At 46.2% G+C, this 15105-nt stretch overlaps 1 protein-coding gene across 1 annotated transcript in view; it reads right to left on the bottom strand.

The window, feature by feature from the left end:
* Nucleotides 1-14264, bottom strand: part of pdzd2 (PDZ domain containing 2) — a 444706-nt gene extending 430442 nt beyond the window's left edge. The window contains exon 1 of the mRNA XM_070868346.1: nucleotides 13675-14264. Within this exon, the coding sequence (XP_070724447.1) occupies nucleotides 13675-14162 (488 nt within the window). The 5' untranslated portion in view covers nucleotides 14163-14264. The remainder of the gene's footprint in view (nucleotides 1-13674) is intronic.
* Nucleotides 14265-15105: the final 841 nt, after the last annotated feature.

The following is a 15105-nucleotide window of genomic DNA, read 5'->3' as shown; positions in this document are numbered from 1 at the left end:
TCTTACCGCCAGAAAATGGCAGCCAAGCAGCGGAGTCCAGTGGCCGCCGATTGGCGGTCGAATGTGTTGTGTATCTGTAAAGCATGCACTCCCATGTTCCGCCACCAGGGAGCGCATCACCTGAAGTCCCAAGGGATCCCAGCATCCCTTGGGAGCACTGTATATAAGCCGGCCCCTAAGGCCTGTTCCTCACTCTGGAGTGTCTTAATAAACACTGAGGTCACTGTTACTTTAACCTCCCTGTGTGCAGTCTTATCTGTGTTAGGAACACAATAACTGGCGACGAGTATACGAATCCAACGCTAAGATGCAGCAAACTGTGGGCATTCTGGAGAAGTTCTCGGAGGGTGAGGACTGGGAAGCCTATGTCGAACGGCTAGACCAGTACTTTGTAGCCAACGAACTGGACGGAGAAGGAAGCGCTGCAAAAAGGAGAGCGGTCCTCCTCACGGTCTGCGGGGCACCGACCTACAGCCTCATGAAGAATCTTCTGGCTCTGATGAAACCCACAGATATGAGGAGCTGTGTACACTGGTTCGGGAGCATCTTAACCCGAGGGAGAGTGTGCTGATGGCGACGTATCGGTTCTACAGGTGCCAGCGATCTGAAGGTCAGGAAGTGGCGAGCTACATCGCTGAGCTAAGGCGACTTGCAGGACAATGTGAGTTTGATGGCTACCTGGAGCAAATGCTCAGAGACTTTTTTGTACTGGGCAGTGGCCACGAGACCATCCTATGAAAACTTTTGACTGTAGAGACACCGACCCTCAGTAAGGCCATTGCGATAGCACAGGCGTTTATGTCCAACAGTGATTACACCAAACAAATCTCTCAGCACACAAGTGCTAGCAATGTTCATAAATTAACTGGAACTGTGTTTGCGAGCAGAAATGTACAGGGCAGAAACCACAAGTCAGCAACTGCCAGCAGGCCTCAGGTGACCGAGATAACTCAGAGTCCCCAACAAAGGATGAATGCAAGGCAATTCACACCTTGTTGGCGTTGTGGAGGCTTCCATTCAGCCTATTCATGCTGCTTCAAAGGATATGTTTGCAAGAGCTGTGGAACAATGGGGCACCTCCAACGAGCTTGCAGACGAGCTGCAAGCTCTGCAAAACCTGCTAACCACCACATGGCAGAGGGAGATCGGTCCATGGTGGATCAAAGCAATTTCGAGCCTCAGAGAGAGGAGGCAGATGCTGAAGTACATGGGGTGCACACATTTATGCCGAAATGTCCACCTATAATGCTAAATGTAAAATTGAATGACTTACCCGTAGCCATGGAACTGGACACTGGCGCTAGCCAATCCATCATGAGTAAAAAGATGTTTGAGAGACTGTGGTGCAACAAGGCACTCAGACCAGCCCTGAGCCCCATCCACACGAAACTGAGAATGTACACCAAAGAGCTCATCACTGTCCTGGGCAGCGCCATGGTTAAGGTCACCTACAAGGACACGGTGCACGAACTGCCATTCTGGATTGTCCGGACGATGGCCCCACATTGCTTGGAAGGAGCTGGCTGGGCAAAATTTGCTGGAACTGGGATGTCATCTGAGTGCTATCACATGTTGATGAGGCCTCATGTATCCAGGTTCTTAACAAATTTCCTTCCCTTTTTGAGCCAGGCATTGGAAACTTTTCCAGGGCAAAGGTGCGGATCCACTTTGGCCCCAGAGGCACGACCCATTCACCACAAGGCGCGAGCGGTACCTCACATGATGAGGGAGAGAGTGGAAATCGAGCTGGACAGGCTGCAGAGCCAGGGCATCATCTCCCCAATGGAATTCAGCGAGTGGGCCAGCCCGATTGTTCCAGTACTCAAAAGTGATGGCACGGTCAGGATTTGTGGCGATTATAAAGTAACTATTAATCATTTCTCGCTACAGGACCAATACCCATTACCTAAGGCAGACGTCATATTTGCAACGCTGGCAGGAGGCAAGTCGTTCACCAAGCTTGACCTGACTTCGGCCTACATGACGCAGGAGCTGGAGGAGTCTGCGAAGGGCCTCACCTGCATCAACACGCACAAGGGACTGTTCATCTGCAACAGATGCCCGTTTGGAATTCGGTCGGCTGCAGTGATCTTCCAGAGAAACATGGAGAGCCTACTCAAATTGGTACCGCGCATGGTGGTTTTTCAGGACGACATATTGGTCACGGGTCGGGACACCGTCGAGCACCTACAAAACCTGGAGGAGGTCCTCCAGCGACTGGATCGCGTAGGGCTGCAGCTGAAGAGGTTGAAATGCGTCTTCATGGCAACAGAAGTGGAGTTTTTGGGGAGAAAGATCGCGGCGGACGGCATTCAGCCCACAGACGCCAAGACAGAGGCTATCAGGAACACGCCCAGGCCACAGAACGTCACGGAGCTGCAGTCATTCCTGGGATTCCTCAACTATTTTGGTAACTTCCTACCGGGGTTAAGCACCCTCTTAGAGCCCCTACATGTGTTATTGCGTAAAGGTGAGCACTGGGTATGGGGAAAAAACCAAGTAATTGCTTTTGAGAAAGCCAGAAACATTTTATGCTCCAACAAGCTGCTTGTATTGTATAACCCATGTAAAAGACTTGTGCTAGCATGTGATGCGTCGTCGTACGGAGTAGAATGTGTATTACAAGAAGCTAATGTTGCGGGGAAGTTGCAACCTGTCGCCTATGCCTCCAGGAGCTTGTCTAAGGCCGAGAGGGCCTACAGCATGATTGAGAAAGAGGCATTAGCGTGTGTGTTCGGGGTAAAGAAAATGCATCAGTACCTGTTTGGCCTCAAATTTGAGCTGGAAACCGATCACAAGCCCCTCATATCCCTGTTCGCTGAAAACAAGGGGGTAAATACTAATGCCTCAGCCCGCATACAACGGTGGGCACTCTAACTATCAGCCTATAACTATACTATCTGCCACAGGCCAGGCACCGAGAACTGTGCGGATGCTCTCAGTTGGCTACCACTGCCCACCACGGGGGTGGAAATGGCGCAGCCTGCAAACTTGTTGATAGTGGCGCAGCCCGCAGACTTGTTGATGGTCATGGAAGCGTTTGAAAATGATAAATCACCTGTCACGACCTGCTAGATTTGCACTTGGACCAGACAAGATCCTCTGCTGTCCCTAGTAAAAAGCTGTGTACTGCATGGGAGCTGGGCCAGCATCCCCGTTGAAATGCAAGAGCTAATCAAGCCGTTCCAGCGGCGAAAGGACAAGCTGTCCATTCAGGCAGACTGCCTGTTGTGGGGTAACCGCGTAGTGTGACCCAAAAAGGGCAGGGAGACGTTCATCTCGGATCTCCACAGCACACACCCGGGTATAGTAATGATGAAAGCGATAGCCAGATCCCACGTGTGGTGGCCCGGTATCGACTCTGACTTAGAGTCCTGTGTACGGCAATGCAGCATGTGTGCTCAGTTGAGCAATGCACCCAGAGAGGCACTTTATAATCGCCCAAATCCTGACCATGCCATCACTTTTGAGTACTGGAACAATCGGGCTGGCCCACTCGCTGAATTCCATTGGGGAGATGATGCCCTGGCTCTGCAGCCTGTCCAGCTCGATTTGTGGTCCTGGCCCTCCAGACCATGGTCGAGGATCCATGTCGACTATGCCAAGCCCGTTTCTCGGTAAAATGTTCCTGGTGGTGGTGGATGCTTTTTCAAAAAGGATTGAGTGTGAAACAATGTCGGGGAGCACCGCCACCGCCACCATTGAAAGCCTGAGGGCCATGTTTGCCACCCACGGCCTGCCTGACATACTGGTCAGTGACAACGGGCCATGTTTCACCAGTGCCGAATTTAAAGAATTCAGGACCCGCAATGGGATCAAACATGTCACCTCGGCCCCATTTAAACCAGCCTCCAATGGGCAGGCAGAGCGGGTAGTACAAACAATCAAACAGAGCCTTAAACGAGTCACAGAAGGCTCACTCCAAACCCGCCTGTCCCGAGTACTGCTCAGCTACCGCACGAGACCCCACTCGCTCACAGGGGTGCCCCTGGCTGAACTACTCATGAAAAGGACACTTAAAACCAGATTCTCGCTGGTTCACCCCAACCTGCATGATCAGGTAGAGAGCAGGCGGCAGCAACTAAATGTAAACGATGGTCGCGCCACTGTATCACGGGAAATTGATCTGAATGACCCTGTGTATGTGCTAAACTATGGACATGGTCCCAAGTGGATCATGGGCACGGTGATAGCTAAAGAAGGGAATAGGGTGTTTGTAGTCAAACTAGACAATGGACAAATTTTCAGAAAGCACCTGGACCAAACGAGGCTGCGGTTCACAGACTGCCCTGAGCAACCCACAGCAGACGTCACCTTTTTCGAGCCCACAACACACACCCAAAGGATCAACGATACCACCCTGGACCAGGAAATTGAACCCATCACGTCCAACAGCCCAGCAAGGCCAGGCTCACCCAGCAGCCCTGCTGGGCCAACAACACTCTAGCCCAGCGAAGGCACAGCCAACACATCAGAACAGACATTCGTACCGAGGCAGTCCACCAGGGAAAGAAAGGCTCCCGACCCCCTCAACTTGTAAATAGTTTTCACTTTGACTTTGGCGGGGGGGGTGAGTGATGTTGTGTATCTGTAAAGCATGCACTCCCATGTTTCTGCCATCAGGGAGCACAACCCTGAAGTCCCAAGGGGTCCCAGCATCCCTTGGGAGCACTGTATATAAGCCGGCCCCTAAGGCCTATTACTCACTCTGAAGTGCCTTAATAAAGACTGAGGTCACTGTTACTTTAACCTCCCTGTGTGCAGTCTCATCTGTGTTAGGAACACAATAGAATGGCCACCGCTAGCGAAATTCATGATTTTCCGGCGGTTCCCACTTCCGCCCCACTGCTGCCGACCATCCTAATTGCATTATCAAAGGACACACCGCCGATCTCCCGCACCTCCAGCCAAATTCAACTTCAAAAATCCACGATCCGCCGCGCGGTGCCCCCGACAGCTTTTTCTGTCAATGCACCTTGTTGTCTGTGTGTGGGACTTGTCTGAAGACAAGGGCCCACTGCCGTGGCCGCCATATTATTTTTTTTGCCAGCCGACTTCCAGGTCGGCCGGCCAAATCCCAGTGGACCTAACTAAAATCTTCGCAGAGCTCGCAGCGGCCTTCCCCTTTAAGTGAAGGGAGAGACGCGGTGATGCACACACGTCATGACGTCATCACCGCTCCGTCCCGCCTTCACTTCCGCCCCTCTTGTTGGTGATCTGCTGCTTACTGCCCCACTTCCGCCTCCGTTATGTCCGAATTCTGGTCCACTTAAAAATAAAACAACAATTTCACGAAAGAGGCGTGGCGGTGTAAACACTTCAAAAATGGTAGGTGCGCCAGGTTTCGGGCAGGCCTCAATTTTGCCCCCCAGGACTTTTCTTATCAGTTGGGATCCCATTCTGCAATTCAGATAGTTTTTCGATGAAAACTGACGTCCAACGGCCCAACAGGGAAATGTTCCCATGCTGATGCTATTTTACCCTTCAAAACTGTCATCTAGGATCATAGAAGTTTATGGCACAGAAGGAAGCCCTTCCTAAAATTATGGAAGCTGCTGATAACTCTTAAATCTTTCATCATCTTAAAAGTTCTGTCCTAATCCACAATCTCCAATGTGGTATGGCCGTTGTGCTGGTGATGTAGTTGCAGCTCCATAACATTGCCCGTTTCTGCCCTTACCTCAGTCTATCTACCGCTGAAGCTCCCATTCAAGCCTTTGTCATCTCCAGACTTGACTACACATAAACTTAAGCTCACCAAAGCTACGTTGCCTATATCCTATCCCATACCAAATCCTGTTCACCCATCACACCAGCCTCACCAATCTAACTTGGCTCCCAGTCCCACAATGCCTCAAGTTTAAAATTTCATCCCTGTGCTTAAATCCCTCCATGGACTCATCCCCCATTATCTCTGTGACCTCCTCCAGTCCTAGAATACTCCCACCTGTGCATCCCACTCCCTTCGCCCCACCACTGGCAGTTGTGCCTTCAGCCATATATAATCCATTATTTGGAATTCCCTCCCTGAACCCCTCCACCTCTCTCTTCTCCTCGAAGACACTCCTTGAAACCCTCATCTTTCACTCCTCCTCATCTCTCACTCTTCAACTTCATTTTCCCTTTGCATCTGTGAAGATCTTGGGGCATTTGTTTACATTAAAGATGCTATATAAATGCAGGTTGTTGCTGAATTAGCAGCTGACACCTGGGAGTCCCTGACCAAAGACTGCCCTAAGTGGAGGAAGTGCATCCGGGAGGGCGCCGAGCACCTCGAGTCTCATCGCCGAGAGCATGCAGAAATCAAGCACAGTCAGCGGAAAGAGCGTGTGGCAAACCTGTCCCACCAACCCTTTCCCTCAACGACTATCTGTCCCACCTGTGAAAGGGACTGTGGCTCTTGTATTGGACTGTTCAGCCACCTAAGGACTCATTTTTAAGAGTGGAAGCAAGTCTTCCTCAATTCCGAGGGACAGCCTTTGATGTTGCTGAATTAGCAGCACACAACAAGCACAGCAGTAGGGGCAGTTACAATCGGCCTCTTTGGATCAGGGAAATTGCTCAGGGTTCCCACATCTGATCACTATCCAGAGGCTCCTGCTGTGGACATCTGGTAAGGAGACAATTTCATCCACTGATGTTTGAACTGTAGGTTTCTACAGGCGGAGGAGTTGAATGACCTCCCACAACTGTACTTACCTTTGTGCTCTTAATATTGATCACTGAGAATACTCGGTGTTTCAGAATGTTTAATGGTTCCAGGATCTGGAACAAGGGACCATAGATACAAGATTAAATGTAAGAGATTTAGAACAGAGAGCAAGAGAAACCTCTTTGTACAGAATTCCGAGGCTGTGGAATTTAATTCTTGGGCCAGTGGTTGAGGCTGAATCAATGTCGAAATTTAAGATTAGATTGCATAGGTGGATGAAGGAAAAGAGGATACCCTGTATAGAGATATGGGAACAGGGTGAGTAAATGAGATTAGAACTATGTTTTCATATGGAGGGTACACTCTGACACAGATTGGTTGAGACAAATTGCCTGTTGTCCCATAGGGGGCGGGGGAAGAGAACTCTCAGTTAGGGCAGTGAGGTGTGGCAGGCCTCACTCACATCCTCTGCTGTGTAGGAGTATTCCCCGCGATGCATTCAATTTAGAGAAGTCTACCTTTTATATTATATTAATGTATTGGAGAGGATTCAAAGAATGACAACGAATATTCTAGGGCTTTAGACTACTGAGTTATGAGGAAAGCTTTGCAGAGCACAACTTGTTTTCATTGGAGCAAAGAAGATTGAGGGGGAAATCATCTATGCTGAGGGGTCTAAATGATGCAAATGTAAGTATGCTATTTGTCTTATGAGTGCAGAACTAGATTTAAAATGATTAAGGCTCTAAATGCATTTGATGGGCACCCATGGCATGATGGGTGTAACTTGGCTACCTGCTAGAGGAGAGGAGGCAAGAAATGTGGCACCTGAAGGCCCCCTGGGTCTCTCCAGCCACCCAAGCTGTGATTACCTAATGCAGCACAAGCAGAGGATCGAAGCTGGAACCTTCCTGGTCTCTACAGCCCAGTACCCACTGAGCCTTTGGATGAGCCAAGTGTTTAGATTTATCCCCCTTTAGCCAACAATCTCCCTGAAATTCTGAGAAAGATAACTTTTTACCAGACTGCCAAAATCTTCTGCACCAAGGTCAGTAATATGAAAAGAAGGTTTTCCCTGTTATTAGATTGGTTAATGATGGTTTTCATCAATCACAAATGAGATCATATAATTGTACTAGTTACATTCTTGCCAACCATAGATGTGGTTGTAATAGGTCCAACTTAAAGGAATGCCTGACAGCTCTGTGGAAATCAGTGCCAGAAATACTTGTCACCACTCATTATCTTTTAGCTAAAACAGAAACAGCTGCTGGGACATCAAGAGACACGTGGTATCAGGTTCACTGCTTTGAAGAATTTATTAATCATGGTGCTGTGCAGTCCTGTGTTCAGCTTGCTTAGAATCATAGAAATTTACAACATGGAAGGAGGCCATTCGGCCCATCGTGTCTGCGCCAGTCAGAAAAGAGCTACCCAGCCTAATCCCACTTTCCAGCTCTTCGTCTGTAGCCTTGCAGGTTATGGCACTTCAGGTGCAAATCCAGGTACTTTTTAAATGTGATGAAGGTTTCTGCCTCAACCACCCTTTCAGGCAGTGAGTTCCAGATCTCCATTACCCTCTGGGTGAAAATATTCCTCCTCAACTCCCCTCTAATCCTTCTGCCAATTACTTTAAATCTATGCCCCCTGGTAATTGATCTCTCTGCTAAGGGAAATATGTGCTTTATATCCACTCTATCTGGGCCCCTCATAATTTTATACACCTCAATTAAGTCTCCCCTCATCCTCTGTTCCAAAGAAAACGCTAGCCTATCCAATCCTTGGTCATAGCTAAAATTCTCCAGTCCTGGCAACATCCTCGTGAATCTCCTCTGTACTCTCTCTAGTGCAATCACATCTTTCCTGTAATGTGACCAGAACTGTACGCAGTACTCTAGCTGTGGCCTAACTAGTGTTTTATACAGTTCAAGCATAACTTCTCTGCTCTTATTTTCTGTGCCACTTATGACACCATTAGGAAATAAGTAAACACAGAGATATTGCCTCCTTTATTCATAACACTACTGAACAAAATTATCACTTCCATGAAATTCACTCTGATCAGAAAACTAAAACACTACAAATACAATCAATTACTTTGAAGTGAGGGGCTGTACTTTACCGTCGGTGGCAGGTTCTGACCTCACTGCCGGCTCCAGCACGCAGTCCAAAATGATTTTCCTCTTGTTAAGCCCCGTCCAGCGTGTTTGCCAGCCAACTGAAGGAAGCGGGTCTGATGATGTCATTCGATGACGCAACATCAGCCAGTTTCTTTAAAGGAACCATGCGCAAATTTATTTTGACATTTGTGCTGTTGATGTTCTGCAGCATTAAGGTGCTACAAACACTGACCAGCACGGCACAATGATGATTCCATGGCCATTCAACTTCCACCCTGCTTACCTGATGTGATCTCCGAGCAGCGTAGACCCCATAAACTCTGGAGGTGAGCTGAAAATAGTTCTTAATCCTCTGTTAACAAGGTCGTAATGACCTGAATTGCCTCCCCTGCCATTGCATGTTGGATCTGCTCAGATCCAACATTTGGGAAAGGCGCGTGACGGCGGGTTCATCCCGCTGTCAAAAAAAAACATTTTCCCACCCGACCCACCACCAAGTACGTCATCTTCTGAATGACATGAAAATGAGACCCTATCTGCCTGTACCATTGGTTCAGGTGGAGGCCACTGTTCAAAAGAACAACAGAACATTTTCCTGATGTCCTGGCCGACAACCTTGCCTCAACCGACATCACTAAAAACTGATTAACTGGCCATTCATTTCATTTGCTTTTTGGGATCTTGCTGTGCACAAATTGGGTGCTGCAGTTTCCTACTACACCATAACAACATGCATTTATATAGCACCTTTAACAGAGTAAAACGTCTAAGTTGCTTCACAGAAGTGTCATCAAACAAAATTTGACACCGAGCCACATATGGAGATATTAGGACAGGTGTCCAAAGAGGTAGGTTTTAAAGAGCCTCTTAAAGGAGGAGAGAGAGGTAGAGAGGCGAAGAGGTTTAGGGAGTAATTTGTTGAAGGTGAAGTATGTTGGGATGCCATGAGGATCTGATAAAGCAAGGTACAATTAGGAGCTTTTCCTCCTTTTGCACTTGGTATCCATTAGTGCCAACTTCAGGTCACATACAAAGAAATTGTTCCTGTGTTTGTGTTAATCTCACCAAATAACATTAGTCCTCATGTGAATCCCATATTGCACAAGTTGTCAGTTCACTTTTGTTACGAAGGAAACCACTGGATCAATGCCAATTAGGGCTGAATTTGAGGACAGCTTTGTGGTTTCCAATGCATTAAATTAAATGGAGGCTATTCAATCGTGTTTGACCTCAGATCCAAACAGCAGCAAGATATTAGGTTTGGATTCAATCCCCGGTCTCAGGTGTGTTGGAATGCATGATAATGCCCTGCTCCTAAACCACAACTCTTTAAATTAGAGTTATACCCATGAAGTTCTTACATAATTAGCAATGTTTTTAATCTATTCAGTTCTACTGTCAGTATTTTGTGTTACAGCACTAATTTATTTCTGAGGTTTTATTGCCAATATTCTTTTCCCAGTTCTAACTGAGCATAATGAAGGTGCAGTGTACAGACGTGTGCTACATCCTGGGAAGCACTGTAGCATCAGGATTCCCTGGAGGTCGGGTGCCAGGCCAGGAAAATCGGGAGCAATTCAGGCTTTTGTGTCAGCCAATGGCTCAGCACTCTTGCCTCTGAGTCAAATGGTTGCGGGTTCAGGTCCCACTCCAGAGACTTGAGCACAAAAATCTAAAGCTGACACTCCAGTGCAATACTGAGGGAGCGCTGCACTGCTGCAGGTGCTGTTTTTCGGATGAAACATTAAACCAAGGCCCCGTCTAGTCTCTCTCAGGTGGACATAAAAGATCCCATGGCACTATTTCAAAGAAGAGCAGGGGAGATATCCCCAGTGTCCTGGCCAATATTTACCCCACAATCAACATAACAAAAGCAGATTATTTGGTCATTATCACAGTGCTGTTGTGGGAGCTTGCTGTGTGCAATTTGGCTGCTGCATTTCCTACATTACAACAGTGATTACACTTCAAAAAATTACTTCCTTGACTGTAAAGAACTTTGGGACGTCTGGTGGTCGTGAAAGGTGCTATATAAATGCAAGTCTTTTTTTTAAAAAGGCTGCACCACTAAAGTTGCAGGTACAATCAAATTCCCAAGAGAAAGGCAGATGTTCGGGGGTTTTTTTGTAAGAAATGGGCCAGGATTTCTATCTGGACTCCTTTGGATGACATGGTAACATTTTCATTTCTTTGGTGCCAGAGCTGTGATGTGCACGCCAGTGGTCTTCTCGTCAACTTAAATATGTTGTCTCCTATGAATGATTTTGTGCTGCTGTGCCATGGCTGGGATGGTAGCTGCACCCCAAGCAGGAGTTTGAGCACCCTTGCGGTCTGCTTTGCAGGGAGCTGGTAAGTGGGCAGCACCAATGTACCAAACAGTAGGTGGAAGAACAGGTGAAACAAGTTTCAGTACAAAGATCAATGGTATAGCAATTATTTGACTGTGAGCATGGAGCAAATGTTATCATCATAGGTTGTCCCTCGAAATCGAGGAAAACTTGCTTCCATTCTAAAAGTGAGTTCTCAGGTGACTGTACAGTCCAATATGGGAATTACAGTCTCTGTCGCAGGTGGGACAGATGGTCGTTGAAGGAAAGGGTGGGTGGGACAGGTTTGCCGCACGCTCCTTCCACTGCCTGCGCTTGTTTTCTGCATGCTTTTGGCGACGAGACTCGAGGTGCTCAGCGCCTTCCCGGATGCACTTCCTCCACTTTGGGTGGTCTTGGGTCAAAGATTCCCAGGTGCCGTTGGGGATATTGTACTTTATCAAGGAGGCTTTGAGGGCGTCCTTGAAACGTTTTGTTTCCTGTACAATCAGGGAAAGGGGTGATTCCTACTCTGTGGTGGGGAAACAATTCTTAATGGCTCAGGAGAGTGACTTCAGCGGTAGTGAAAGGGGCTGTGGATGTTTTCCCTCATCTGCTTTCAAGTAAATCATATGGCAGTGGGGGAGATGGGAGTTAGGAGGTGGAGCCTCTATCAATAAGTCTAAATGCTATTGACATTCTGCCGCAAGTACAGAAGCAGCAAAACTCCTTTATTCAAAAAGTCAAAAATAAAGAACTATCTTGACAATACCAGTCTGTCCCTTAAGCCAGATAGCAATGGAATGGCAGCTCAGGAATCATTAGCAGCAGATTTCTATGAGGGAGGTTTCCCTGGCAATATTAGAGAAATCTATGCACAGCCCTCTGACATTCACTTGCATTAAATTTACATTGCTGTGCACTCTTTAGGCACAGTCATCTGAAAAGCCATGAAGGAATGTTTATGTGCAATGCTATTCAGGAGCAAAATGGACGTTTGTGTTAGTCATCCTAGAGATTGTCATTTTTAATTTGTTCTGGGTTGAGATGTTCCCTAGCATAGTGTAAATTACTTTTCTTCAGAAAGAAGCTTTGTTCAACAATCACTGCATCAAGGTTATATTATGTGTACAAAAAAAGTCTATTTAGATTTAAAACATGCACATACACTCGTCGCAGAAAACTTTTTAGGATAATCGCAGGATTCCCTTTAATAACACCCTTGTTCTGATTGGAGGAGGCTTATCGTTTGGACATCAAAAGGAATCTAAAGCTCCCTCTGGGGAAAGCTGAGCTCTGTTAGGGGTGGGGGTTCACAAATGTGCACGGTGTTTATGCTCCACACGAGCCTCATCCCATCTTACTTCATCTAACCCTATTAACATATCCTTCTATTCCTTTCTCCCTCAAGTGTTGATCTAGCCTCCTCTTACATGCATCATTTGTTCTTCTTAGGCAGTCCCTCGGGAGTCGAGGATGACTTGCTTCCACACTAATATGAGTTCTCAGGTGACTGATGAGTCCAATACAGGACCTACAGTCTCTGTCACAGGTGGGGCAGACAGTAGTTGAAAGGAAGGGTGGGTGGAGCGCTTGGGTTGTTGTACGCTCCTTCCGCTGTTTGCACTATTCTTCCACGTGCTCCCAACGAAGAGACTCAAGAGACTTTGAGCAGTCTTGGGCAAGGGATTCCCAGGTGTCGGTGGGGATGTTGCATTTTTTCAAGGAAGCTTTGAGGGTGTCCTGGAAGCGTTTCCTCTGCCCACCTGGGCTCGCTCGCCGTGTTGAAGCTCCGAGTAGAGTGCTTGTTTTGGGAGTCTAATATCGGCCATGCGGATGATCATGCATCTACACTATTTGCCTCAACTACTCCATGTGGTAGCAAGTTCCACCACTCTCTTTTTTTATCTCTACAATAATATTCAACTTGGGACTTTTGTTTGTCTGTAAACAAAAGTATCTGATAAAATATACGTATGCAATAAAGAATGTATTTTAATTATTCGGAACTTTCTTGAGAAGGGAAATATTATTAATATTAGAAGTGCAGCACTATAAAGACAGAATTAAGCACATCACAGTAGTCATAAAAACAAATGGCTGAAATCCAGAGAATTGGAGATTTAGCTTTAAACAGAGAGAATCAATTAGATATTGTAAGATATTTCTGACACCTTTTCTAACTGGGTGTAAAACAGTATTTTCACACATATCCCTTTTCTTCGTAATCAACACTCAAGTCTCTCATACACACCAAAAATGTGAAAACCACTCCATCGTCAACACCTAAGGCTCAAATTGCACACCAAAGACGTGTGAATTACTCTGCTTTGGAAATGTTCAATATATAACATCCTGAGATGAACAATTGTCTCCAATTTAGTTGATAACGCTAAAATTGCAGGAGACCTATTATATATAGTTAATAAAATTACATATATTAATTTCTCTTTTATGGTTTTACTTAGTTATACGTAAGCCTAAAAGGTGATTACATAAATATCAATTAGCCCAATGCTCAACCATTATATAATTGAATGGGGAGATACGGATTCGAAGATCTTTGAACTGTACTGCTAGCATATCCCGTGCTTACCTGGCACCTGCAACGTCAACACCAACCATCAGCTGTCCATTCAATAACAACACTTCATCTCGGATTTTAATCTTCTCACACTTTGCAGCAGGACTGTGCTTCTCGACATCTGTCACCCAGATATATCCAACATCAAGTACAGGCCCTTTGCTACCTCTCTTTTTCTTTCTTGTCTTCCTGCTCTCTTGGTCATGTAGAGAATCCCAATAGATAGGGGCATTCCCAAAACGTACTCCAAGATTATCTTTGTCGCCCTTTGCTCTGGTCAAATGAGCTGTACAAATTTCAAAATCTTCTCTTTGTTTTTGCTCCGGTTGTACAGCACTTGCTCCCACTCCAAAATTCAAGTGTATGTATTCACAAAGCATCTGAATGGCTGAGTGACACAGCTGAAATCCTGGGGTTTGCTGTTCTTCCCTCAGCCTAATGTGAAGCCAGTGTTCTAGGAGAGGGAGATAGAGCTTGGCACTTTCTGGAGTTATTGGCATTGTGGGTTACACAGCAGTCCTACATTATCTAAAATCCCAGTCACTGGAAAACATGTTGCTGATGCACGGGTCATAACTCTTCAGAGAATTGTCGATGGTCTCTTTAGGTTCTGCCACTTTAACTTAACAAAACATGGCTCAGGCTCAAATGACATCAAGGGTTAGCAAATAAATCTTTTTCAGTGTGTCTTGACATTGGGAAAAAAATGTTGGACAACAAAATGAATGTTATTGTGCCAGAGAATCTGTGCAGGGAGAGGCAGCTGTTAAACCTGGACTGATAAAATACACTCACTGACGTTGGGCAGGATGTGATTTGGAACATCACCGCAGAAAAAGGTTGGTCATCTTTATCTTCATCAAGTTCTTTTTCTTAAAAAAAAGAAAGAAAAACACAGTTCAATTACAGTTCAGAACAGTAAACATAACTCCAGAAAACAATTCAAGAATTATTTTGGTGCCGATTTCAATTATTTCTTCAGAAAGAAATACATATTATTATTTTTGTTAACCTTTTTTTCTATGAAGCTAATATTCCCTGGACTGGAGAGTGGCTAATGTCCTACTTATTTTCAAAAAACAGCTAATCCAGTAATCTCACATCTGAGCCAGTAGGTTGTGGGTTCAAATCCCACTCCAGAGCACAAAATCGAGGCTGACACTTCAGTGCAGCATTGAGGGTGTGATCAAATGGAAACTGAGCCATGTCTGCTCTCTCAGGTGAACATCAAACATCTATATGAAGAAGAGCAGGGGCATTCTCCCCTGTGCCCTGGTTAATATTTATCCCTCAACTAACATCACAAAAATGGATGATCTGGTCATTATCATATTACGTTTGTGGGAGCTTGCTGTGCACAAATTGGCAGCCGCATATCCATTACAACAGCGACTACACTTCAAAAGTACTTCATTGGCTGTAAAGCGCATTGGGACGTCCTGC

The sequence above is a fragment of the Pristiophorus japonicus genome, chromosome 2, assembly GCF_044704955.1.
Source record: "Pristiophorus japonicus isolate sPriJap1 chromosome 2, sPriJap1.hap1, whole genome shotgun sequence".
NCBI classification, from domain to species: Eukaryota; Metazoa; Chordata; class Chondrichthyes; family Pristiophoridae; genus Pristiophorus; species Pristiophorus japonicus.
Note: the sequence above shows the minus strand (reverse complement) of the source record. Positions and strands in the feature narration are given on the sequence as shown.